The sequence below is a fragment of the Dama dama genome, chromosome 1 (genome assembly GCF_033118175.1).
Source record: "Dama dama isolate Ldn47 chromosome 1, ASM3311817v1, whole genome shotgun sequence".
Lineage (NCBI taxonomy): Eukaryota > Metazoa > Chordata > Mammalia > Artiodactyla > Cervidae > Dama > Dama dama.
The window spans coordinates 51,764,220-51,792,034 of NC_083681.1; the positions used below are offsets into that span (position 1 = coordinate 51,764,220).

The 27,815-nt window shown below is 39.0% G+C and overlaps 2 protein-coding genes across 4 annotated transcripts in view; both read right to left on the minus strand.

The window, feature by feature from the left end:
* The window catches only part of FCHSD2 (FCH and double SH3 domains 2), a 259,190-nt gene that overhangs the window by 169,423 nt on the left and 61,952 nt on the right, over positions 1-27,815 (minus strand). The window lies entirely within an intron of this gene.
* Positions 14,062-15,521, minus strand: LOC133061640 (cell division control protein 42 homolog). The gene has a single exon (XM_061149616.1). The coding sequence runs from the start codon at positions 15,431-15,433 to the stop codon at positions 14,858-14,860; it is 576 nt and encodes a 191-aa protein (XP_061005599.1). The 5' UTR covers positions 15,434-15,521; the 3' UTR covers positions 14,062-14,857.

The following is a 27,815-nucleotide window of genomic DNA, read 5'->3' on the forward strand; positions in this document are numbered from 1 at the left end:
AAACAACCGGCCCTTGGGAGAGAAACACTGTATAATATCCAAGCCCTCTAGATACTCAGGCCTTCATCCTCCATGTTTCCTACAACATGTGCAACAACAGCATCTCTCAGTGGACCCACCAGGGTGGGTGACAGACACACCATACCTGCTAGAAGTCCATTTGTTGGTGGCATCCTTTCAAGGGCAATTGGGCTTCCAGGGATAATGTTTGCCACTTTGGGAGTTAGCCCTGCAGGGTTGTTGGGCCCAAACCCTTACCACACTTCTCCTAAAGTTACAAACATACCCCTGGACCAAATTTCCACTCCACTTTTATGGAACATCTGGTCTGTTGCCTCTTACCAATCTGTTCTTAAGCCACTTACTAACTCTACAGTCAGGACCCTGCCCCCTTGTAGGCAACACTGCTCCACCCCATTTATATTAAAATACTCTTAATGCCCCTAACAGGACCAGATAACCCACTCCTTTGTCATTATATCTGCTACTACTTAAAGTGGGTCTATGACAATGAAATGTTTACCACTGGAAACGCCCTAAACTGCTCTTATGGAGGATTAGGGGAAGAAATCAGTGACTTACATTCCCTCAGAGCAATAAGAGGATAAGGCTTATGGCTGTTTCACCAGGTTTCCAGTCTCAGGACACAGGCTTGAATTACTTTACATCATGGTATCTATTCCCATCCACAGTGGACAAACCAGCAATGAGTTAAGATTACAACACCTTAATTCTACCCAGCACTGTTTACGCTGGAGACCTTGGGGATACCCAACTCTAGTCCGGGGGTCCCAGGAGGTAGATCTGCCTTGACCTGCCTAGGGATCTGGCCCTCAGAAGGTTGTCACACCTCAACCTGCTCGGGGGTCTGCCAGTCCAGGGGTCCCAGGAGGTCGACATGCCTCAACCTGCCCTGGGACCAATTCTAGGGAGGCCAACATGCCTCAACCTGCTGATCTCCAGGAGGTTCCCATGCCTCAACCTGCCTGGGGATCTGCACCCTGACCCACGTACGGGTGCCCAGGGTACCCAGGCAGGTACCCTGACCCGGCCCTCAGGTTGCCACAGTACTGGGTAGGATAACCTTCAGAAAGACTCATCCCTAAGGAAGTCCACTCATGGAAATAGAAGGAAGCCTATTAGCTGTGGGACTATGCCCAGTCTCAGCAATAACTCAGGAGCCCAACAAGAACCCCATTGCCTTTCTGGAAAGGTTAAAAGAGGCCCTCCAAAAGTTTACGAATCTGGACTTAAAACTCTTACGAGGGACAGGTGATTTTAAAGGACAAATTCCTATCCCAATGTGCATCAGACATCATGATAAAAACACAACAGCTACACCAGCAGGACACTGCTGCCTCTTTAGATGAGATGGTCCAGACAGCCACCAAAACTTTTTATAACAGAGAACAGGAGAGGGAGGCCAAGGCCCAGGAAAGAGAGAAAAGGAAAGAGACAAGGCATACATACAGATACTGGCTGCCCTCCACGGAAGCCCTATGGCAACCCCAAGTCTTTAAAGGACAAGGCACAAGGCAAATGCCTAATCTGTAGACAGGTGGGACACTGGACCAAAGAGTGTCCAAACCGTGACAAGTCTCCTAAAACAGCTTGCTACAAATGCCATCAATTGGAACATTGGGTGGCACTCTGCCCTCATGACCCAAGAGCCTCAAGATCAAGCGCCAAGCCTTCCCTCATGATTGTTCAACAGGACTAAAGCTGCCCACTCCAGCCAGCCTGCCTGTCACAAACAACCATCACGGGGCTGAAGCCAAGGGTGCAACTGGATGTGGCCTCCGTACGCCCAAGAATTTTCTGGTTGACACAGGGGCTACCTACTCTGTCCTGACCTTCTGCTCCAGAGCCTTCTCCCCACAAACCTGTACCATTTTGGGTGCTACAAGAAAAACAATTACAAAAATATTCACCTGAGCACTTCTTTGTTGCTGGGATGGACAAATATTTTCCCACCAGCTTCTGGTGATCCCTGACTGTCCTACTCCCTTATTGGGAAGAGATCTTGCCCTGCCTTTGAAATCTTGCAGCTGTTGCAGTCCTGATAGAAGATGCTTTAAAACTCTCTCTTGGGGGCAAACTATTTTTACCAGCCACCAACTGAAATAACTCCTGAATGGGAAAGGCCATTTATGGATGTCTGATCAAAGGATCTTCAGATATCAAGTACTGCTGATGGAAAATCCAGGCCTGACCATATCCCCTTGTGAGGTTCTTAACCAGCCACCCTCCTGCCTACCCCAAGGGCTCTCTCACCTTTCCCTCTTGCCTAGAAACCTTGGACCACTGGACAAAACCCCAAGAGGGATAGTAAGAAAATCTTCTGATCAATCCTGAGGAAATCTAGTACACTGATGGAAGCAGCTTTGTCTTGGATGGAAAAAGAAAAGCTCGATATGCAGTAGTCTCCAATTTTGAAACCATAAAGGCTAAACCTTTGCCACCAGGTACTTCAGCCCAATTAGCTGAGCTCACAGCCCTGACTCAAGCTTTAGAGCTGGAAAAAGGAGAAAGAGTAGCCATTTACACTGACTCCAAATATGCCTTTCTGGTGCTACATGAACATGCTGCTATTTGGAAAGAAAGAGGCCATTTGACCACCCAAAGGTCCCCAGTCAAATATGGTGACCAAATCCTTAGGCTCTAAGAGGCAGTACATCTGCCCACTGAGGTTTTAGTCTCCCACTGTAAAGGACACCAAAACGGGAGCACGGAAGTGGCACAAGGGAACCAAGCAGCTGATCAGGCAGCTAAGAGAGCAGCATTACAGAACAATGACTTAATAGGGGTTGCCACCTTAGTTCCACAGACTAATTTGCCAGAAACTCCTTCATATACTGAAAGTGAGACTCTTAAGGCTAAGAGTGAGGGCTTTCAAGAAGATCATATGGGGTGGTTCCAAAAGAAGGGGCTCCTTTTTCTTCCTGGGAACCTCCAATGGAAGTTGGTTAACTCCTTACATGCCACCACTCATTTAAGGGAAAAGGCCCTCCAAAGATTACTACAAAGGTCCTTCAGACGAACAGGCCTCCAAACAACTATAAGGCAAGTGGTCTCCTCTTGTCCCACTTGCCAATTAAACAACTCCCAAGGAGCTCAAAGACCCCAGCTGGCCCAGCCCATTCAATGACGTGGGATCTACCCAGGAGAGGATTGGCAGATGGACTTCAACCAGATGCCAGTTTCTCAAGGGTATAAATACCTATTAGTCATGATAGATACATTCACAGGATGGATTTAAGGCTTTCCTACCCAGACTGTGAAGGTTGAGGAGGTGGTAAAAAAAACTGCTCCATGAAATCATTCTGAGATTTGGTCTGCCCAGGTCATTACAAAGCGACAGCTGGACATCATTTATTTCTAAGGACATCCAAGGGGTCTCTAAAGCATTGGGCATTACTTATTATCTCCACTGTGCCTGAAGGCCTCAGTCTTCAGGAAAAGCAGAAAGAGCCAATGAATTCTTAAAATCAGCGATATAAAAGATAACCCAGGAGACCTCCCTGGGATGGAAGGAGGCTTTACCAATAGCTCTCCTCCACACCTGTATTGCCCCTATGGAACAGGCTGGTCTTAGTCCTTAAGAGATACTATATAGGAGACCTTTTGTTTATGTCAATGACCTCTTCCTTGATCCAGAGGTTCAGATCCTCCGGTCTTATACCATGGCTTTTGGGCAATTCCAACAGGATATATGCTTGGGGGTGTCAACCAGGACCCAAAAGATCCTAAAGCACCACCACTATATGCTCCAGGGACTCAAGTCCTAATTAAAAGTCTGGAAAGATGGGTCTCCAAAGGCTCAACTCCAGCCCACATGGAAGTGCCTCTACCCTATAATACTTTCTACCCCAACAGCAGTCAAGGTACCAGGACATGACTCCTAGATTCACTACTCACTAGTCAAGCCATGGAAGAAAACAGAAGAGGTCACTCAATACACCTGTGAGCTCCTGGGAGCTCTCAGATACCTATTTAGGACTACAAATGAGCGTCATTCTAATGAACACCCTCAAAACTAAGTTTCGGGGCATAAGATTTCTCAGGATAGTTCTAAAGAGCTAACACTGCTTGACACGGGTTGTACTCCAAAATAGACAGGAAGTATATCTCCTGATTCCTGAACAAGGAGGGACTTGAGTCATCTTGAATGAGACTTGTCGTTTCTGGGTAAATACGTCCAGCCAAATTAAAGTCTCACAGTCCTCAAGAAAAACATTCAGACCCTACAGGATCTCAAAGAACCAGATGGAGAGTTCTCAGGGTGGCTACAAGTTCTCTTTGGGGGGCTCCTCCTGGCGATGGGAAATCTGGAGTTGGCTAATGCCCCTACCAGTCCCTGTCATCACCATATTGATGCTGCTTATGATTGCTCCATGTATTATCAATTGTCTAATATGTTTTGTCTCTGCCCAGGTCAACAAGCTACAATATGCAGTGCCAGTTCAACAAGAACATATAAAACTAGAGCCAACCAGAGAAAATATCACTCACCCTTTGATGGACACTGCTATAAGGACTCTGAGACCTAAGACTAGCAAGAGGGGGAGGCCCAATGCCCCTCGCCATCCCAGTTCAGCAGGAAGTAGCCAGAGAGACCTCAACACCCCTATTCCCAAAGAACTGGGCCTCCTATCTCTTAAGGGGGAGACATTAGGTTGTTAGCATAAGAAAAAGGAGTCCAAAATGGTGGTGGCTACAAGACAAAGAAGGGAAAAATCCATGAAAATAGAGCAAAGGAAGGTCCAAGGACCTGAATGAGGACCTCAGATAAAACAAACAGCACTCTTGGCTAGCCCAATTTACACAGGGCAGGCCCAGGGGTATGAGAAAAACATACAAAAAGAGGAGCCAAAATTGGGCCAGGGGCTTCTCTTGGCGTCTTTTGGGTTGGTCTGCCCTTATGCATCGAGGATATATTCTCCTTTGCTTTCTAAATAAAATTGAGCTGTAACATGGAGCTGTAACACTGGTCCATATGAGGAAATTACACATGGCTGTAACACTGGTCTGTCCAAGGGCTGTAACACTGGTCCGTCTGTCACTTCAAAGTTTTGTTGTGATGAGACAGAATCAAGGAAATTACACACACCCCGAACAAAATCTAGACTGATTACCATTAAAAATATCTTAATATTGATCATAAATTTAAAAGTCGAAAAGCTACACTACCCATTAGGGTGGCTACTATCAAAAAAAACCAGAAAACAACAAGTGTTGATGAGGATGCAGGAAACCAGAACTGTTGGTGGGAATGTAAAATGGTACAGCCACTCGGAAAAACAGTATGGAGCTTCCTTAAGAAATTAAGTATGGGGGCGGGGGGAGGGTTAATTAGGAGTTTTGGATTAACATAAACACACCTATAGATAAAACAGAACCAACAAGGACCTACTGCAGAGCACAGGGAACTCCATTCAGTAATCTGTAAAACCTATATGGAAAAAGAATATGAAAAAGAAAGACACATATATATGTAACTGAATCACTCTGCTGTACAGCTGAAACTAGCACATTTAAATCAACTATACTCAAAAAAAATATTTTTTTAAGGGAATAGAAAAGAAAAAGAAACTAAGTATAGAATTATCATATGGTCCTGTTGGGTAGTTAGAATAGGAAAAAGGAGTCCAAAATGGTGGTGGCTAAAAGACAAAGAAAGGAAAAGCTTGCAAAAATGGAACAAAAGAAAATCCAAGGACCAGCCTGATAACTCAGGTGAAACAAACAGCCCTCCTGGCTAGCCCAATTTACATAGAGCAGGCTCAGCGGGAGGAGAAAATCCATATAAAAAGAGGAGCCAAAATTGAGCCCCTCTCTTCTTTTGGTCAGCCCACCCTCATGACTCCAGGATGTATTGTCCCTTGCTTGCCAAATAAAATGGAGCTGTAACCAAGCTATAATACTGCCCCTGCCCCATTTCAAATCTCTGCTGCAATGAGATGGAACCAAGGAACTTACACACTCCCCTGAGAGTCCAGCAATTCCATTCCTGGGTATATATTCAAAAGAATTAAAGGATGGACTCAAATAGATATTTATACACCCATATTCATAGCCTTCCCAAGTGGTGCAGTGGTAAAGAATCTGCCTGCCAATGCAGGAGAAACTGGAGACCTGAGTTCAATCCCTAGATCGGGAAGATCCCCCAGAGGTAGAAATGGCAACCCACTCCAGTATTCTCCCGTAAAAAATTCCATGGACAGAGGAGCCTGACATGCTACAGTCTCTGGGTCAAAAAGATTTGGATACGATTGGGCACACACCCATATTCATAGCAGCATTATTCATAATAGCCAAAAGATGTAAGCAACCAAAGCATCCACCAATGGATAAACAAACTGTGGTATATACAACAATTTCATATTATTCAGTTGTAAAAAGGAAAGAAATTCTGATGCACACCTACCATATGAATAAGTCTTGAGGACATCATGGTAAATGAAAGAAGGCAGACAAAGAAAGAAAAACACTACATAGATTCCACTTAAATGAGGTACATTCACCAGACAAAAAATAAAACAGTGGTTTTCAGGGGCTGAAGAGAGGTGAGAATGGACACATTATTTAATGGGTATAAAGCTTTAGTTTGACAGGATGAAAAAATTCTGGGGATTGTACAACAATGTATACTTAACACTACTAAACTGCATACTTAAAATGGTTAAGATGATAAATTCTATGTGTATTTTAACACAGTGAAAAATAACTGTAAAAATTTTTGAAATTAAAAAAAAAAAATCACACACAAACTAAGGAGAGAATCTGAGCTTTTCTTTCCATAAAGCATGAGGTCAATCTTTGACACAATTTCATGTACTGTTGTTGTTCAGTCGCTAAGTTGTATCTGACTTTTTCCTACCCCACTGACGGTAGCACCTCCAGGCTTCCCTGTCTTTCATTATCTCCCAGAGTTGCTCAAACTCATGTTCACTGAAAAAGTGATGCTATCCAACCAACTCATCCTTCGCAGCCCCCTTCTCCTCCTGCCCTCAATCTTTCCTAGCATGAGGGTCTTTTCCAAGGAGTTGGCTCTTCGTCTCAGGTGGCCAAAGTATTAGAGCTTCGGCTTTAGTCCTTCCAATGAATATTCAGGACTGACTTCCTTTAGGATTGACTGGTTTGATCTCCTTTCTGTCCAAAGGACTCTCAAGAGTCTTCTCCAGTACCACAACTTGAAAGCATCAAATCTTCAGTGCTCAGCTTTTCTTTATAGTCTAACTCTCACATCTGAACATGACTATTGGAAAAACCATAGCTTTGACTATATGGACTTTTTATTTTGTTGGCAAAGTGATATCTGTCTAGGTTTGTCATAGCTTTCCTTCCAAAGAGCAAGCATCTTTTAATATCATGGCTGCAGTCACCATCTGCAGTGATTTTGGAGCCCAAGAAGATAAAATCTGTCCCTGTTTTTCACTTTTTCCCATTCTATCTGCCATGGAGTGATGGGACAAGATGCCATGATCTTAGTTTTTTGAACGCTGAATTTTAAGCCAACTTTTTCACTCTCCTCTCTCACCCTCATCAAGAGGCTTTTAAAATTCCTCTTCATGTATGAAAGTGAACATGTTAGTTGCTCAGTCGTGTCCAACTCTGCAACCCCATGGACTGTAGCCCGCCTGCCAGGTTTCTCTGCCCATGGAATTCTCCAGGCAAGAATACTAGAGTGGGTTGCCATTCCCTTTTCCAGGGGATCTTACCAACCCAGGGATCAAACCCAGGTCTCCTGCACTGCAGGCAGATTCTTTACCGTCTGCGCCACCAGGGAAGCCCCTGCATGGCAGGTACTAAAGTATTCTCCAATACAGTTGCCTCCTCCAATCAAGGATAGCAACACATCACTCTCACACACACAACACACACAAATATATATAAAGGGAAGGCAGAAGTTTGATAAGAGGTATGTTAAAGGGGAGGTTTTGTTTGTTAATTTAAAAATGGAAGAAAAACAGACTGAGAGAAGAAGCCAGTGTTAACAGGGATTGAAAACCAAAAGAAAACAGACAACATTATTTGAGGAAGGCATGGCAACCCATTCCAGTATTCATGCCTGGAGAATCCCCACGGAGAAAGCAGTCTGGTGGGTGACAGTCCATGGGGTCACAAGGAGTTGGACATGACTGAGCAACTATGCACAGTGCTTAAAAATAAGATTAACATACGTGGAAAGGGTTAGGGTTAAGATGAAAAGTTGACTAGAAAGATGAACACTGTTTCAAACAAAGAACGGAAGATAATGAGTATCCAGATAAACTTAAAAAGAGAGGAAGGCTACAAAATTAAAATAGTTTACTTTTTAAATTATCATGAGACCTTTCAAAATGAACTAGTACAATTCAGAGTAGAGATCCCAAAGCTATTTCAACTGAATAATCTATCATTAAAAAAGTATATGTATATTTAGTTTTAAATAATAACCCCAATGCTTCATATTTATGTATTATATTGACTAGAAAGCATAACAAAAACACAGCTTTACAGGGATGAGATAAATATTCGATAGCTAACTTTCCAATTTGATAGGCTCATACATTATATGCCAATAACTACTATCTCAAGACAGTTACAAGTTTAAAGCTCCTCATTATAAAAGTGGTTCAAGAAAATTAGAGATACCAAGGGAATATATCATGCAAAGATGGACACAATAAGGACAGAAATGACAGAGACCAAACAGAAGCAGAAGAGATTAAGAAGAGGTGGCAAGAATACACAGAAGAATTATACAAAAAAGGTCTTAATGACCCAGATAACCACAATGGTGCGGTCACTCACCTAGGGCCAGACATCCTGAAGTATGAAGTCAAGTCAGCCTTAGGAAGCATTACTACGAACAAAGCTAGTGGAGGTGACGGAATTCCAGCTGAGCTATTCAACTTCTAAAAGATGATGCTGTTGAAGCGCTACACTCAATATGCCAGCAAATTTGGAAAACTCAGCAGTGGCCACAGGACTGGAAAAGGTCAGTTTTCATTCCAATCCCAAAGAAGGGCAATGCCAAAGAATGTTCAAACTACCATACAATTGGGCTCATTCCACATGCTAGCAAAGTAATGCTCAAAAACCTTCAAGCAAGGCTTCAACAGTACATGAATCAAGAACTTCCAGATGTACAAGTTGGACTTAGAATAGGCAGAGGAACCAAAGATCAAACTGCCAACATTCACGGAATCAAAGAAAAAACAAAATAATTCCAGAAAAACATTTACTTCTGCTTCACTGACTACACTAAATCCTTTGACTGTGTGGATCACAACAAACTGGAAAATTCTTAAAGAGATGGAAATACCAGACCACCTTACTTGCCTCCTGAGAAACTTGTATACAGGTCAAGAAGCAACAGTTAGAACTGGACATGGAACAACTGACTGGTTCCAAATTGACGAAGGAGTACATCAAAGCTATCTATTATCACGCTGCTTATTTAACTTATATACAGAGTACATCATATGAAATGCTGAGCTGGATGAAGCACAAGCTGGAATCAAGACTGCCAGGAGAAATATTAACAACCTCAGATATGCCAATGATACCACCCCAATGACATAAAGCAAACAGGAACTAAAGAGCCTCTCAATGGTGAAAAAGCAGTGTAAAAAACTGTCTTAAAACTCAACATTCAAAAAACTAAGATCATGGCTTCCAGTCCCACCACTTTATGGTAAATAGATGGGGGAAAAAATGGAAACAGTGACAGACTTTATTTTCTTGGGCACCAAAATCACTGGGAATGGTGACTGCAGCCACGAAATTAAAAGATGCTTGCTCCTTGGAAGAAAAGCTATGATGAACATAGCATATTAAAAAGCACAGACGTCACTTTGTCAACAAAGGTCTGTATGGTCAAAGCTATGGTTTTTCCAGTAGTCATGTACGAATGTGAGGCTGAATGTTAAAGAATTGATGCTTTTGAGTTGTGGTGCTGGAGAAGACTCTTGAGAGTCCCTTGGAATGCAAGGAGATCACACCAGTCAATACTTAGGGAAATCAACCCTGAATATTCACTGAAAGGACTGATGTTGAAGCTGAGGCTCCAATATTTTGTCCACCTAAAAGAAGAACCGACTCATTGAAGAGATGGGGGCAAGAGAGGAGGAGATGGTTGGATGGCATCACTGACTGAATGGATGCTTGAGCAAACTCTGTCTGAGTAAAGGACAGAGAAGCCTGGCGTGCTGCAGCCCATGGAGTCGCAAAGAGTCGGATACGACTCAGTGACTGAAAAACCATAAAAGTGGTTATAAATCCATTATTAAATGCTCTTCTATGTAATTTCAATTTATCTTTGGCTTGCTTTTTTCCAGTCTATGTGGGCTATCATCACTTTTACATTATACTTAAGCTGATAAGGAGTTTTTAAAAGAAATGTTAACTCAGCTTTTTTGGTGTTTGCTTGTTCTTCCATTATTAGCATTATCTTCAATGACTTTTCATATATTTTAAAGCTATTTAAAATACATGATATTTTTAAAGCTATATCAGTGATATTTTAAAGCTATTTGTACAGTTTTTGATTTAAATTAATTTAAATTAGAAAATATAATCAATAAATCCAATTAGATGAAAGTGCTATACGGTGCAACAAAGGCAAACAAACAGTGAGAGTTTTGTAAAAATCCCTTATTGTGTATATAACCATCTTGTACATCCCCAAGAGTGTGAACAATCAATCTTCTAGAGACCAGTGATTTAGATTATGGGCTTTAGTCTCGGACTTGACATGTGATATACATGTGAACTTGGACAAATTACTTGATCTCAGCTTCAGTTTCATCATTTGTAAAATTAGGTAAGTGAATACATACTTCAATAGGTGAATGACTAACCAAACTGCAGCACAGTGAAGTCACTCGGTCGTGTCCGACTCTTTGTGACCCCATGGACTATCGCCTGCCAGGCTCCTCTGTCCGCGGGATTTTCCAAGCAAGAATACTGGAGTGGGTTGCCATTTCCTTCTCCAGGGAATCTTCCCAACTCAGGGATCAAACCTGGTCTCCCACGCTGCAGGCAGACTCTTTACCCTCTGAGCCACCAGGGAAACCAAACTGCAGTATATCCATGGAATATTGCCGAGCGTTCAAAGGAAATGAGCTCTCAAGTAGGAAAAAACACAGAGGAACCTTAATTAGATATCATGATGAGAAAGAAGGCATTCTGTGTGATTTCAACCATATGACATTCTAGAAAAACTACTGAACAGTAAAAAGATCAGAGGTTTCCACGGGTTAAGAGGGATAAAAGGAAAATAGGTGGAGCACAGATGATTTTTAGCTCATTGAAATTATTTTGTGTGATAGTATGATGCTGGATACATGTCATCAAACATTTATCAAAATCCACAGACTGTATAACATGAAGAGTTAACCCTAATGTAAACTATGGACTTCAGGCAATGATAATGTTAATGGAAGCTCACTGGCTGTAACAAACGTACCATTCTGGTCCAGAACTGTCGTTGACAGTCAGGGGAAGTCACATGCCCACATGCCCCTTGCAGGGGCCAAGGGTGTATGGGAATTCTAAACTTACTGCTCAAAATTACTGGAAACCTAAAACTCATAAAAATTAAGGTCTATTAAAAATTAAGAATACCATCTACCTCAAAAAATAGATTTGTTGCATTAATCAAATGGAACAGCACACTAAAAAAGTACCTGATGTGTATACTACAGGTATTTAATAATGTCTCTTAGCAGTATTCAATCTTTAATTCATTCAATAAATATTTAATGAAAACTAAGAGAAGTGACTGTCACAACCATATAAATTTTGTCCTCAAATAACTCTGGCATGTAATTTTTTTTTAAATGCTTACTAAGTCACTGATCACTTCTTTGATTTTTAGACTTCCCTTACAAAGTATGATTATAGGATCAATCAATTACAGGTTAATTTTAACATAAAAATTTAATTCAGTTGGTTATTATATACAAGAAATATCAACATTATGTCACCATGGGTTCTGCAGAGTAGGATAAACTGACCAATAAATTCTGCTGAGAAAATCAACTCACTACACATGAAGTACAGAATGTTAGATTCTTAACTCATAGTATATTTAAAGGTAAACTACAAATGGATTAAGTAATTAAATTCAAAAGTAAATCTAGATAGTAAAAGATAACGCAATAAAATAACTTTGTGCCTTGGGGAAAAAAAAAAAATTTCCCATCATAGGCTGAATACAGATGACTAATAAAGTTAGTCAAAACAGCAATGTGTGCATTATTAGGACAGAGACTTCCTAAATGAGTTATGGGATTCATTATCAAGGAAACTGAATGAAGTAGGACTGGTTAGTATTTCAAGATCTTAGATATTTCTTCTTCTTTTGCTGACTTCAAATGTTTAATTAACTATTCCACATAAGTGAAATGGACTCATACAAAACATTAGACAATACTTAATTTATAATTTATAGAAGAATGAATACAAATCATTTTGAAGTTTCCTTTTAAATTCTCACATCCCTAATTAATATTCATGAGGATAATTTCACAAAGGCAGTTAAAAACTATGCCAGAGGGGGCATGGAAATATATAGTTGTGCCAGTGGAAGAGACAGGAAATTTCTCTCTCCCCCAAATGGAAGAATTAAGTTCAACACAAACATTTCCTAATGGTTTCATAATATTTTAATCAAATTATTCATCATTCAGAAATAAAAAAACTATAAAGAAATAGATAATCATGTTGCACAAAGGCCAAGTTCTGGACAGGTGGCTAGTCTGCAGCTCTGTGTCAGCAGTCCAAACCCACCCACAATAGCCCTAAAGACGATTATGCAAATGCCAGCCAACCCAGCTATTTTCCCAGGAACAGGAGAAGGGCTCCTAGTAGAAGCTATAATTGTTCTGCAGTCATGTGGAAAAACAACCAGGTTTTTTTTTTTTTTTGTATAGGCAAAGTGCTTTCATTAAGGCTACCACCACAATATGTGTGAGATCTAAAAACACACATACACAAACACATGTCATGAAAAGACATGGAAGAGTCTTGAGTGCATATTACCAAGTAAAAGATGCCAAAGTGAAAAGGCTACGTATTGTATGTATTCAGGGGCAGGGGTGGCAATCGGGAGGGTTGTGTATGTGTGCTTGTGTTTGATGTCTATTTCTCAGATGGCATACACAGCTTATTCCACCCTCTTCCTTAAGTTCTCCTTGTTGTGTAGCTCTGCTCTGCTTTCTTATCAATACCAAGTCTCCTCTATTGGTTATATCTTCACTTATCAATATGATATATACAGAAATGGATTAACTTTTGACCATTACATCTGTAGGCATAGGATAAATGTTATCTGGCAAAGGGGAAATAAGAACTATTCAGTTAAACTATTCACTCACCTAAACAGCATGCCTGAAGAACTATGAACAGAGGTTTGTGACATCATACAGGAGGCAGTGATCAAGACTGTCCCCAAGAAAAAGAAATGCAAAAAGGCAAAATGGTTGTCTGAGGAGGCCTTACAAGTAGCTGAGAAAAGAAAAGAAGCTAAAGGTAAAGGAGGAAAAAAAAGATATACCCATCTGAATGCAGAGTTCCAAAGAACAGCAAGGAGAGATAAGAAAGCCTTTCTCAGTAATCATGTAAAGAAATAGAGAAAAACAATAGAATGGGAAAGATTGGAGATCTCATCAAGAAATGAGAGATACCAAGAGAACACAGTATGCAAAGATGGACACACTAAAGGACAGAAATAGTATGGACCTAACAGAAGCAGAAGATATTAAAAAGAGGTGACTAGAATACACAGAAGAACTATACAAAAAAGATTTTAATGACCCAGATAACCACAAGATGTGATCACTCACCTAGAGCCAGACATCCTGGAATGCAAAGTCAAGCAGGCCTTAGGAAGCATTATTACGAACAAAGCTAGTGGAGGTGATAGAATTCCATTGGAGCTATTTCTTTTTTTTTTTTTTTTTTTGACAGGGGAAAAAAAATGTTTTTTAATTATGTACTCAATCCATTTGGTGTATTTCAAAAGGTGCAATACTTTTCTTCATTTATCAGTGAAAGAAGTTAGAAATTAACTTAAAAAAAAAAAAAAAAATCAGCAAATGGCAAACAAATTTCCTTGAGAGTCACAGTCACATATATAGTGCATCCTAGAAAAGAGGAGGGGCAAGACAGGTTCCACCCACTTTCATGAGTTTCATCAAATACTGGACCTACTCAAGGGTGGAGAGAAAAGGCAACTTTCAAAAAGGAGTATATTATTAAATGAGGCGTTTACTATACTCCTTCCTAAGAGCACCAGGTGGGGAACATGTTCTCTAAACTAGATCTAGGAAGTGGAATGTGGAATCAATCCGTCCTCCTCCCTTAAGGGCTGTCCAATGGTTAATGAATTTTTTTTAAAAAATGACTAAATATAAACAAATCCCACACACACTCCCCCGCCCAAACAAAAAAAAAAGAAAGAAAAAAAAAAACAAAACAAAACACTAGATATCCCAGATTACTCGCCAGAGTGGAACCCGGGAACAGCTTCAACATCCCAAATTAGTCTGTTACAGAGTCATCACAAGCATGCCTTGCTTTTAAACAAACGAAAAATAATAATAATAATTTTTTTTGAAACGACAAAACAAAAACTAGTACTGATCACTTTTCTGACAATATACAATTACTCAAAATTAACTAGTATTGAGAGGGAGAAGGGGGCCATACCTATGGGCCTTGTCTCACACAAGTGCATGTGGGTGGGTGCAGGGCATTTGTCATTATTGCAAAAACGAATTTTAATTTTTAATCTTTAGTTTGACTTAAACATTGCTTTTAGTATGATGCCGACACCAGCTGTGCAGAAAGGGCTCTGGAGAGACGTTCATAGCAGCACACACCTGCGGCTCTTCTTTGGTTCTGGAGGCTCCAGGGCAGCCAATATTGCTTCATCAAATACATTCTTTAGGCCTTTCTGTGTGAGTGCAGAGCACTCAACATACTTGACAGCCTTCAGGTCACGGGCCAGTTTTTCAGCAGTCTCTGGAGTGATAGGCTTCTGTTTATTCTTGGCAAGTTTCTCAATGGTAGAGGGGTCATCTCTGAGATCAATTTGGGTCCCAACAAGCAAGAAAGGAGTCTTTGGACAGTGGTGAGTTATCTCAGGCACCCACTTTTCTTTCACATTTTCGAATGAGGATGAAGAGACCACTGAAAAGCAGACTAGAAATACATCTGTTTGTGGATAACTCAGCGGTCGTAATCTGTCATAATCCTCCTGCCCTGCAGTATCAAAAAGTCCAAGAGTATATGGCTCTCCACCAATCATAACTGTGACAGCATAGTTGTCAAAAACAGTCGGTACATACTCAGATGGAAATTTGTTTGTTGTGTAGGATATCAGGAGACACGTTTTACCAATGGCACCATCACCCACAACAACGCACTTAATTGTCTGCATCGCTGAAACAGTTTTGTATCCACTTTAAATATTTCAAATTTGATGATGACCTCAGCTCCTCCGCCGGGGCCCCATTGGAGCTATTTCAAATCTTAAAAGATGATGCTGTGAAAGTGTTGCACTCAGTATGCCAGCAAATCAGGAAAACTCAGCAATGGCCATAGGATTGGAAAAGTCACTTTTCATTCCAATCCCAAACAAAGGCAATGCCAAAGAATGTTCAAACTACAGCACAACTGCGCTCATTTCACACGATAGCAAAGTAATGCTCAAAATTCTCCAAGTGAGGCATCAACAGTGTAAGAACTTCCAGATGTTCAAGTTGGATTTAGAAAAGGCAGAGGAACCAGAGATGAAACTGCTAACTTCCAATGGATCATAAAAAAGCAAGAGAGTTCCAGAAAAACATCTACTTCTGCTTTATTGACTATGCCAAAGCCTTTGACTGTGTGGATCACGATAAACTGTGGAGAATTCTTAAAGAGATGGGAATACCAGACCACCTGACCTGCCTCCTGGGAAATCTCTATGCAGGTCAAGAAGCAACAGCTAGAACTGGACACGGAAAAACAGACTGGTTCCAAATTGGGAAAGGAGTACATCAAGGCTGTATATTGTCACCCTGCTTACTTATCTTGTATGCAGAGCACATCATGTGAAATGCCAGGCTGTATGAAGCACAAGCTGGAATCAAGATTGCCAGGAGAAAGATCAATAACCTGAGATATGCAGATGACACCACCCTTAGGGCAGAAAGCAAAGAACTAAAAAGCCTCTTGATGAAAGTGAAAGAGGAGAGTGAAAAGGCTGGCTTAAAACTCAACATTCAGAAAACTAAGATCATGGCATATGGTCCCATCACTTCATGGCAAATAGATGGGTAAACAATAGAAACAGTGACAGACTTTATTTTTTTGGGCTCCAAGATCACTGCAGATGGTGACTGCAGCCATGAAATTAAAAGATGCTGGCTCCTTGGAAGAAAAGTTATGACCAACCTAGACAGCATATTAAAAAGCAGAGACATTACTTTGCCAACAAAGGTCTGTCTAGTCAAAGCTATGGTTTTTCCAGTAGTCATGTATGAATGTGACATTTGGACTATAAACAAAGCTAAGTGCCGAAGCATTGATGCTTTTGAACTGTGGTATTGGAAAGACTCTTGAGAGTCCCTTGGACAGCAAGGAGATCAAATCAGTCAATCCTAAAGGAAATCAGTACTGAGTATTCATTGGAAGGACTGATGCTAAAGCTGAAACTCCAAACTGTGGCCACCTGATGTGAAGAACTGACTCATTTGAAAAGACCCTGATGCTGGGAAAGATTGAAGGTCAGAAGGGGAAGAGGACGACAGAGGATGAGATGGTTGGATGGCATCACTAACTTGATGGACATGAGTTTGAGCAAGCTCCAGGAGTTGGTGATGGACAGGGAAGCCTGGCATGCTGCAATCCATGGGGTCATAAAGAGTCAGACACGACTGAGCGACTGAACTGAACTAATTCTATTACGTATACTTATGTTTAAGTATGCTTATATATAAGCTAATGACAGGAATCGTACAAGTGATGGGAGGAGGAATTATGATTATTTTGTTGTTACAAGGTACCCACATTACCCACTAAGTAGTATAATGGTTTTAGGAAGTAGCCTTAGAGCTTAGATTTGGTTATACATGTATAGTACAAATTCTAGGGCAAATAATAAAAAATTTTAAAAAGAGATATAACTAATATGCTAAGAAAGGACAAAAATGGAAAAATATAAAAGGCCCAGTCAAAACCACAAAAAGTAGAAAAGCAGGGGGAAAAGTGGAAGACCAAAAAAGGAACAAAGAACAACAGAAACAAATAGAAAATAGTAACCAGTATGGTAGATATAAATTTGACAATGTCAATAATTACTCTGAACACCAGTGGTTTAAATGCATCAAGTAAGACAGACACTGTCAGAGTAGATCAATAAATAAGATGCAATAATATGTTGTACACAAGAAACCCACTTTAGATATAAAGACACTTATAGATTAAAAGTAAGTGGATGGAGAAAAATACATTATGCTAACACTAATCAAAAGGAAGCAAGAGTAGCTACATTAATTTCACACAGAGCAGACTTCAAAGCAAGGAAGGTTATCAGGTATGCTGCTGCTGCTGCTAAGTCGCTTCAGTCATGTCTGACTCTGTGCGACCCCATAGACGGCATCCCACCAGGCTCCGCCATCCCTGGGATTCTCCAGGCAAGAACACCAGAGTGGGTTGCCATTTCCTTCTCCAATGCGTGAAAGTGAAGTTGCTCAGTCTTGTCTGACTCCCAGAGACCCCATGGACTGTAGCCCACCAGGCTCCTCCATCCATGGGATTCTCCAGGCAAGAGTACTGGAATGGGTTGCCATTGCCTTCTCCATATCAGGTATAAGTAAGGGCATTAATGATAAGAGGGTCAGTTCTTCACAAAGACATAACAACAGCATATGAATAACAACAGAGCACTAAACCATAGGAGACAAAAACTAACAGAACTGCAAGAAGAGGTTCAGGATGGTGGGACACAGGTATACCCATGGTTGGCTGATACATGTCGATGTATGGCAACACCCACCCCAACATTGTAAAGTAATTCGGTTCAGTTCAGTTGCTCAGTCGTGTCCAACTCTTTGCGACCCCATGGACAGCAGCACACCAGGCCTCCCTGTCCATCACCAACTCCCAGAGTTTACCCAAACGCATGTCCGTTGAGTCGGTGATGCCATCCAACCATCTCATCCTCTGTCATCCCCTTCTCCTGCCTTCAATCTTTCCCAGCATCAGGGTCTTTTCAAATGAGTCAGCTTTTTGCATTAGGTGGCCAGAGTATTGGAGTTTCAGCTTCAACATCAGTCCTTCCAATGAATACTCAGGACAAATCTCCTTTAGGATGGACTGGTTGGATCTCCTTGCAGTCCAAGGGACTCTCAAGGGTCTTCTCCAACACCACAGTTCAAAAGCATCAATTCTTCGGCACTCAGCTTTCTTTACAGTCCAACTCTCACATCCATACATGACTACTAGAAAAACCACAGCCTTGACTAGATAGACCTTTGCTGGCAAAGTAATGTCTCTGTTTTTTAGCCTCCATTAAAATAAACAAATTTTTTAAAAAAGAACTACAAGTTCTTTTTTTGATACATCCACTGCCATATTTGGAGACCCCAGCACCCCTCTGTTGGAAATGGACAGATCCAGCAGACAGAATATCAAGAAGGACACAGTGCAATTCAATAACACCATCAATTGAATAACTGACATCTACAAACTATTTCATACAAGAACAGTAGAATACACATTCTTCTCATGTTCACATGGAAGATTCACCAAGACACATCACACAGTAGACCAAAAAACATAACTTAAAATATTTTAAAGACCAGAAATCACACAATGACTGCTCTCAGACCACAGTGAAAATATGTTATGCATTTAATATTATAAATACCCCTTTTAAACTCTGTTATCATTGTATCTAACAAATTTCGATAAGTTGTTTACATTTTCATTCAGTTTAATAACATATTTTAACATTCCTCTTGAGATTTCTCCTGAGGTTCTTCTTTGACCTATGTATTATCTAGAAGTGTGTTATTTAATTTCCATGTTTTAGGATGGACCTAGAGAATACCATACTAAGTGAGTTAAGTCAGAAAAAGAAAAAATATCATATGACATCATTTATATGTGGAATCTAAAATATGACACAAGTGAATTTATCTACAAAACAGAAACAGACTCACAGACACAGAGAACAGACTTCTGGTTCCCGGGGTGGGGGTGGGGGTTGATGGGATGAATTGTGAATTTGGGATTAGCAGATGCAAACTATTATACATAGTATGAACAAACATAAAGGTCCTACTATACATAGCACAGGGAACTATATTCAATATCCTGTGATAAACCATAATGGAAAAATATGAAAAAGAATATGTGTATATATATATATGTATAACTGAATCACTGTGTTGTACAGCAGAAATTAACACAACAATGTAAGTCAAATAAAGCAATTCTTTTATTTCAATAAAATCAATAATCTAAGTTTCACCTCAGAAAATGAGGGGGAAAAAATAGTAAATTAAATTCAAAGGAAGTACAAGAAAAGAAATAATAATAAGACTTAGAAATCAGTGAAATTGAAAACAGGAAGCCAACAGAGAATATAATAAAACTAAAAGCTGATTCTTTGAAAAAAAATCAATTAGATTAATAAGCTTCTAGCCAGGCTAAGAAAAAAAGAGACAGGATATAAACTACTTACATAGGATATGAAAGATGGGAGTATCACTACAGATCCTATGGACATAAAAAGGATAATAAAGGAATACTATGAGTAACTCTATGCCCATAAATTCAGTAACCTAGAAGAAATGGACTAATTCCTTGAATGACACAATCTGCCCCAAAACTCACACAAGAAGAAATAAACAATATGAACAGACCTCCCCTGAATATACACACACACACACATATATATACACAAACATATATATAAAATACATTTGTTGTCAACAACATATTGTTGGGTCTTATTTGTTGATCCAGTCTTTTAATTGGTACATTTAAATCATTGATGTTCAAGTGATTAAAGATACTAAATCAATAATAAATTTCCAAAAGAGAAAGCACCAGGTCCAGATGGGTTCACTGGTGAATTCCACCAAACACTTAAGGAAGAAATTATTTCAATCCTCTAGAATCTCTTTCAGAGGACACAGCAGAATGGATACTTTCTAACTTACTCCATGAGGCCAGCATTACCTTAATACCAAAACTAGACAAAGACATTACAAGAAAACTACAGATCTAAACTCATGAGTGTAGATGCAAAAATTCTCAATAAAATACTAACAAATTGAACCCAATGATGTATATATAAAATACGCCATGACCAAGTGAGATTTATCCCAGGTATGCAAGGTTGATTCAACATTTGAAAATCAATTAATGTAATCCATCACATCAACAGGTCAAAAAGAAGAAAGTCATATTATCATATCAATAGATGCAGAAAAAGCATCTGACAAAACCTAACACCCACTTATGATAAAACTCTCAGTAAACTAGGAATTGGGCTTCCCAGGTGGCTCAGTGGGTAAAGAATCCACCTACGGTGCAGGAGTTACGGGAGACATGGGTTTGATCCCTGGGTCAAGAAGATCCCCGGGAGGAGGGCAAGGTGATCCACTCCAGTATTCTTGCCTGGAGAATCCCATTGACAGAGGAGCCTGGCAGGCTACAGTCCATGGGGTTGAAGGGTCAGACACAACTAAAGCAACTGAGCATACATGTGTGCAAAAGAGGAATTCTCTCAACTTGATAAATACTAGTATTATACTTAGTGGCGGGTAATTTGAGGCTTCCCTGCTAAGATAACAAGGCAAGGGTGTCCCCTCTCACTACTCCTTTTTGAAATCATACTGGAAATACTAGCTAATGTAATAAGACAGGGAAAAGAAATAAAAGGTATACAGATTGGAAAGAAAGAAATAAAACTGCCTTTTGTTTGCAGATGACATGATCATCTATGTGGAAAATCCTAAAATATCAACAACAAAAAAACCCTCTGGAACAAACTGTAGGAAGGTTGCAGGATACAAAGTTAATATACAAGAGTCATTTACTTTCTTACAAACCAGCAATGAAAAGTGGAACTTAAATCATAATACCATTTATATAATCATTTAAAAAATGAAATACTCAGTTATAAATTTAATGAAATATACACAAGATTTCTATTAGGTATAGGACAAAACTCTTTGCATCATAGATTAAATCATTAAAAGCCTCTATTAAGTAGTGAATACAAATATTATTAGCTTTCATAAGCAAATATTTATCACTCTTCACCTACTTTTCTGGGCAACCTGCCAAGAATTTAAAATATATCACCTAAAATTTATATTTCTTTAATTGTTCCTTGCTATTTGGGTTACCAGACCCATTGACCATTTGTGTAACTAAAGGAATTAATCAGTTAAATTACATACAATTATTATTGTTCTCTTAAAACACTGGCTCAACAGTACACAGTATAGCTAGATAAAATAATATTTTCAGAATAAAAAAACACTATTTCTGAATTTTAAAATCAAACATGCCAGAGACTGCTAGCTTTACTGGTATCCATGTTTTCCCGTCCTTGAAGGCATACACACAGATGAGATTTTTCCAGCCTCCTCTTAAATTAGATATGACCATTTGACTGAGTTTTGGCAAATGGAAAGAGGGAAGAAATAATGCGTGCCACATTCAGGTGTGGCCCATTAATACCTCCCCTGTGCAAATCTATTTCCCTCTTTCTCCTCCTGCTAGCCAGACGCAGAAGATCCAGCAGAAGACTTCAGGTCCTAAAGAATCTTGGAGCCTCAATATTAAAGAAGTCTGAATTACTCCATCACATGAGGGCCACTTACCAAATTCCTTCAATAAGGTTATGTAAATAACAATAAATTTATTCTTGCTAAGCTTCAGAGATTTGGGGGTTGCTGATTAAAGCAATAAAGCTTTAAACCAGAAATAAACCAGTACTCAGAGAAATAAAGCTTTTGATTCAGCTTGGCAAAAAAAAAAAATTAATGACTAGTAATATCCACTCCTAGTAAGGGGAAGATGCACCAGATCCTCCAGCAAACTGTTAATAGAAATATAAATTACTATAGCATTTTTAAAAAGAAAAAAAAACTGTTTGACTTATTAATATTTATTTAAAAATTTAATACAGATATGTTTTGTTACAGAAGTGCCATTTTCAGAATTATTAAAATAGAAGAATAAGTGTAACAAGATAAGGATGTTCATTGCAGTGTTGTTTTCAACAGCTTAATGAGATGTGGATTGATCAATGTGGATGTTAAATAATCTACATTCATAATAATAATCTACATTCATAATAATAATCTACATTCATAATATGATGCTGCCAATGAAAGTAAAATTTTCAAGTATTCACTTGAGAAATATATCAATGATGAAAATATTATTAAATATGAAAGACAAAGTACAGAATAAACTTAAGTATGATCTTATTTTATAAAGTATTAAAAAACCTACCTATTAATTGAGCACATATAAAAGGAAAAGACTCATGCCAAACAAAAGGAGGTGAATTTGAAAAGAAACTAAAGAAGACAATTGATTTTAGTGTATGTGTCTCTGTAATATGTGAATTGTTAAAAGCACAATTAATTTTTAAATTAAAAAAAAGATTGCTATGAGCCAGTCAAAATGTCTGATACATGCCCAAGTAATAGGAGAGAAAAGCTGTTAGCCTCATTGTTTTTACTGTAACTTATCCAAGGTTATATGAAAAGAATATGATCATTCATAATACTCAGTGGCATGATATATACTTGAATTTATATTCTGAATAAATGTAAACTAGAAGAGGGAACACAGTAGAAACAATCTTCTTATATTCTGCCTTGGATTCATATAAATAGAACTATATGAATAAAGGTATAACTATATAAATAAAGATAGAACTATATGAATAAAGGCAGTTTTCTTTCTTTATATCTGTTCTTCAGATAGAACCAAAAAATACCACCTATTGGTACAGTGGATAAGAATCTGCCTGACAACACAGGGGACATGGGTTCGATCCCTGGTCCAGGAAGATTCCACATGCCGCAGAGCAACTAAGCCCATGCACCACAACCACTAAAACCCTAGAGCCTCTGTACTACAACAAGAGAAGCCACTACAATGAGAAGTCCGAGCAATGCAACGAAGAGTAGCCCCCGCTTGCCGCAACTAGAGAATGCCTGCATGCAGCAGTGAAGACACAGCACAGCCAAAATTTAAAAAAATAAATAAAACAAAACCAAAACAACAGCTATTGACAATACCTATTCACTTTCAAGGATACTGTAAAAAGTCCTGAAATGAAATATTAAGCCATGATGTAACATAAAACACAACTATAAAACTGTTCCATGATTTTCAGCAGCAAATATTTATGTTCTTTATTCCACAGATAGAAGCCGAATTCTCTTTTTCTTTTCACTTGACATCAATATGATACCAACAAGTACTTTCTAAGACTGTGATTATCAAAATGCCATAAAATGCACTGATTTTTTTATAATGTGCAAAGCACTATATTCCTCAGGGTTCATTCAATAAGTATTTCCTAAATGACTATATACAAATGATGCTGAGCCAATGACTCTGTCATTTCAATTCAGCTTAGCAGCAACTGTGAATTATTTATTAACCCCACTATGAAGAGGAGGAAATGGTTTAAGTAACTTATTTGGAGTGATTGTGTTAACAAATGGTAGAGCCAGAACTACAATTCCAATGGTCTTATTCTGTTATTTCTTTACATACTACTTATAGTCTGTGCAAACATGTACTATTTCCAAAAGTGATAAAACGTCACAGAACATGAGGAGGAATAGGAAAACAGAATAGAAAAAAGTCGAAAAACCTAACAATGGTAGTAAATCAAACTGCAAAGAAGTAAGGAAATGACCCAAAGCATTTGAGGGACAAGCCAGAGCAGTAGCATGTATCTGTGTATCCTGTATAATTTAGTAATTATAGTCCCTTTCCTCAGAGGATCTCTTATCTCCTGCCATGGACATGCACCTTAGCACAAAATTTATCTCTGATCTCCTTTCACCCAGGGTTCAAGATGGTCTAGTATCACTTTGCTATTTACAAGTAATAGGCATTTCAGAGATGATTCCCTACAAACAGAATGGCTTGCTTAACCATATAAGGATCAGCTATTGGTGAATTAACGCTGCATAACAAACAACTCCAAAAAATGCCAGTGGGTTACAGTATTAAATACAAATTTCTTATGAACTCAGATTTGGCTGAAGCATCTCTGCTTTAGGTTTGTGAATCAAGTTCAGTTCTCCTTCACTTATCTTTCATTTTGGAACCCAACCCAAAGGGGCAGTAAGTAGCTGAGGCAATTTTTTTTTCTTGTAGGAAATGGGTGAAGTACAAGAGAGCTAAAAGAAACTTTGCAGGGCTCTTAAAGTCTCATCTTAGAAACTGCCTGCTGCCACTTCCACCTCCATCCTATTGGCTCAAGGAAGCCATATGATCAAGTCCAAAGTCAGTGAGAGAGATGAATATATCAGCCCAAGGAAAAGGATGGAAGAGGATTATTTGCTGAGAAATTATTCAATTTACCATAAGTTCTAAGAGAAACTCCCACAAAAATTTTACTTGTGTTCAATAATGATTGCACAAATACAGCAAGGTGATGATGAAGTAACTACTATTAAATTCTCACAGGACAGCTAAGAAAAATAGAAAACATAAGAATGACAGACTTAAGAAGCAAAAACTTCTCAATAAAACTGGCAAAGTCAGCTATGTCGATATAGTGGACTCTCACAAAGGTAAAAGCTCTGCTCTGGGTTCAGAAAAGAATGAAGAAGATCTGCTATAACAGTAAGATATGTAAAAGACTTAGTGGTTTCGAATTTAAGTTCAATAAAAGCCACTAATACAATATAGCTACCTGTAAGGATAATGCATCTTAGCCCATATTAACAGTAATAACATCACTGGGTGAACAGTACATAAGAAATGCATAGTAAAACTTAATAAAAATAAAAATATAGAAGAAACAGACTGCTCTGAGCCAACCACACCCATAGAATTAATAAACTGGATTCTGATCTGAGTATCAATGTCTGAGGAATAATGACAGGAAACAAGATAGGTGAAAAGTTTAAAATTGAGTTACAAAGGTCATTCAAGTGTAAACTGAATAAACTACAGAATTTTAGGACTAAGAAGACTAGGAGTGGTGCACAGACTTGCAGAAAGAGATGAGAGCAAGCATACAAGCAGTCTTCAAATTCCCAAAAGACTGTCATGCATCCAAGAAGATTACCTGGAAAAGAAGATTTTTGCTCAACATAAATAGGAACTCTTTCTAACTAGAAGATGAATGCCTTGATTGACAAAATTACTATCAATGAATTTAGAAAGAAGTTTTATGGCCTCTGTATGAGTGGTTGCAGATTTTTTCTGTAAAGGACAGAGAGTAAACGTTCTTGGCTTTGCAGACCATATGATCCCTGTATCAACTCTGCCAGTGCAGCAAGAAAGCAACCAGAGATAATGTTAACAAATAGGCATTGACTATGGGCCAATAAAACTTTACGTACAAAAGCAGGTGTCAAGCCAGATGGGTGTAGCTTGCCAACCTGTTCTCTATATTAAAAAGGGAGAATGGGACTTCTTCCTTGGTGTACAGTGGATAAGAATTGCCTGCCAATGTACGGGGACATGGATTCCATCCCTGGTCTGGGAAGATCCCACATTTTGTAGAGCAACTAAGTCCATGCACCACAACTACTGAGCCCACATGCTGAAACTACTGAGCCTGAGTGATGCAACTACTGAAACCCACACACACCTAGATCCTGTGCGCTGCAAAGAGAGAAGCCACTGCACTGAGAAGCCCACGCACCACAACAAAGAGTAGCCCCTGCCAGCGGCAACTAGAGAAAGACCATGCACAGCAATGAAGATCCAGTGCAGTCATAACAAAAATAATAAAAATAAAATAAAGCAAATAAATAGAAAATAAAAAGCATTAAAACATCAATGCTGAATGAAATAAAAAGGGGGAAAAATAGATCTTTCAAAAACAAAGCTTAGTTGAGGAATTTAGAGGGAAGAGTCCTGATGGCTGCATTTACTTTGAAACACATCAAAAATAAAATGGAATACTAAATGAAATAAAGACCAAAATATGGATAGATATGTGATAAAGCAAGTATACTAAATGGTAGGGTGTATACATATGTGCTATATATAGCAAGCATACTAAATGGTAGGTGGGTATATGGGTGTTAACTGTTATATTCTTCAACTCTGCTGCATGTTTAGATGTATTAATAATAAAAGGGAACAAAATTAAGCATATTAACATTTTAACATCCTTTCAATATGACAACAGTTGAATAGTTGTGACTATTGTTGTTGTTACAATAGTGACTACAATATACTTGGCTGCAAAGAAAGAATTTGGAAGGAAGCACAAGTACAAATTAAATTTGTACTTGCTTCACAAGTACAAATGGAATTATTTGAATTAAAAACAGAAATAGAGAACTATTTAACAGCACATAATGGAAAATTAAATAGAAGAAAAGGTGGGTCTCATTCAGTTTGCACTGATCATTTTTAACGAGTCGGAGAAAATATTTTAAAAATCTGAGAAGGTACTTAGGTAACTAGCATCTGGGCTTTAGATCGCTCAGAATTCCAGCACTGTTTCTGACCTAAACATCAACAGTATCTTTAAAAAAGCAAAAAGCAGCTGCTCTCTCACTGAAACCTGGAATATATTAAAAATCCTAGACTGAGCTAAAATGCTCATCAAAGCTATGGTTTTTCCAGTAGTCATGTACAAAAGTGAGAGCTAGACCATAAAGAAAGCTGAGTGCCAAAGAATTGATGCTTTCAAGTTGTGGTGCTGGAGAAGACTCCTAAGAGTATCATGGACAGCAAGGAGATCAAACCAGTCAATCATAAAGGAAATCAACCATGAATATTCATTGGAAGGACTGAAAAGCTGAAGCTCCAATACTTTGGCCATCTGACGCAAAGAACTGACTCACTGGAAAAGACCCTGGTATTGGGAAAGATTTGAGGGCAGGAGGAGAAGGGGACGACAGAGGATGAGATGGTTGGATGGCATCACGGACTCAATGGACGTGAGTTGGAGCAAACTCTGGGAGATAGTGAAGGACAGTGAAGCCTGGTGTGCTGCAGTCCATAGGATCGCCAAGAGCTGGACATGACTAAGCAACTGAACAACAACAATAACAAAAATGTTCAGTTTCCCTGCCCTTATTTTAATTATAGTTCTAATCTCACTTCACTAAATTGTATTCTTAATCTATGTGAGTGTGTGCATGCACACACATAGATTCACATGCGCTGTTATCTTGTTTATCTTAGACTCTCCATTTATTCTGCTATGAAGTGTCTATCCATGAGAATGCATACTCTAATAAGAAATAAAGACAAATGACTACTCTATATGGTATTATCATCATCATCACACTGTTTTTATAGGTTGGTAATCTGAAGCACAGAGTGGTTAAATAAACCACCCAAGGTTATACAGCTGGTAAGTGACATTCTTAGGATTCACACCATATTAGCCATCAAGCTATATTCTTCATTTAGAAAATTCTTATTCTCTAGAGAACCATATTTAGCAAAGAGTCAAGATTCCTAATTCCCAAAATCTAAAAGCATTGAAAATGGGCCCCAGTGCTTAAGAACTGAGCCAAACTGGACAAAGAGAGCCTCAGTTGAAGAACTGGCATATCTTATTCCAAAAGTAATTGATAGTCAAT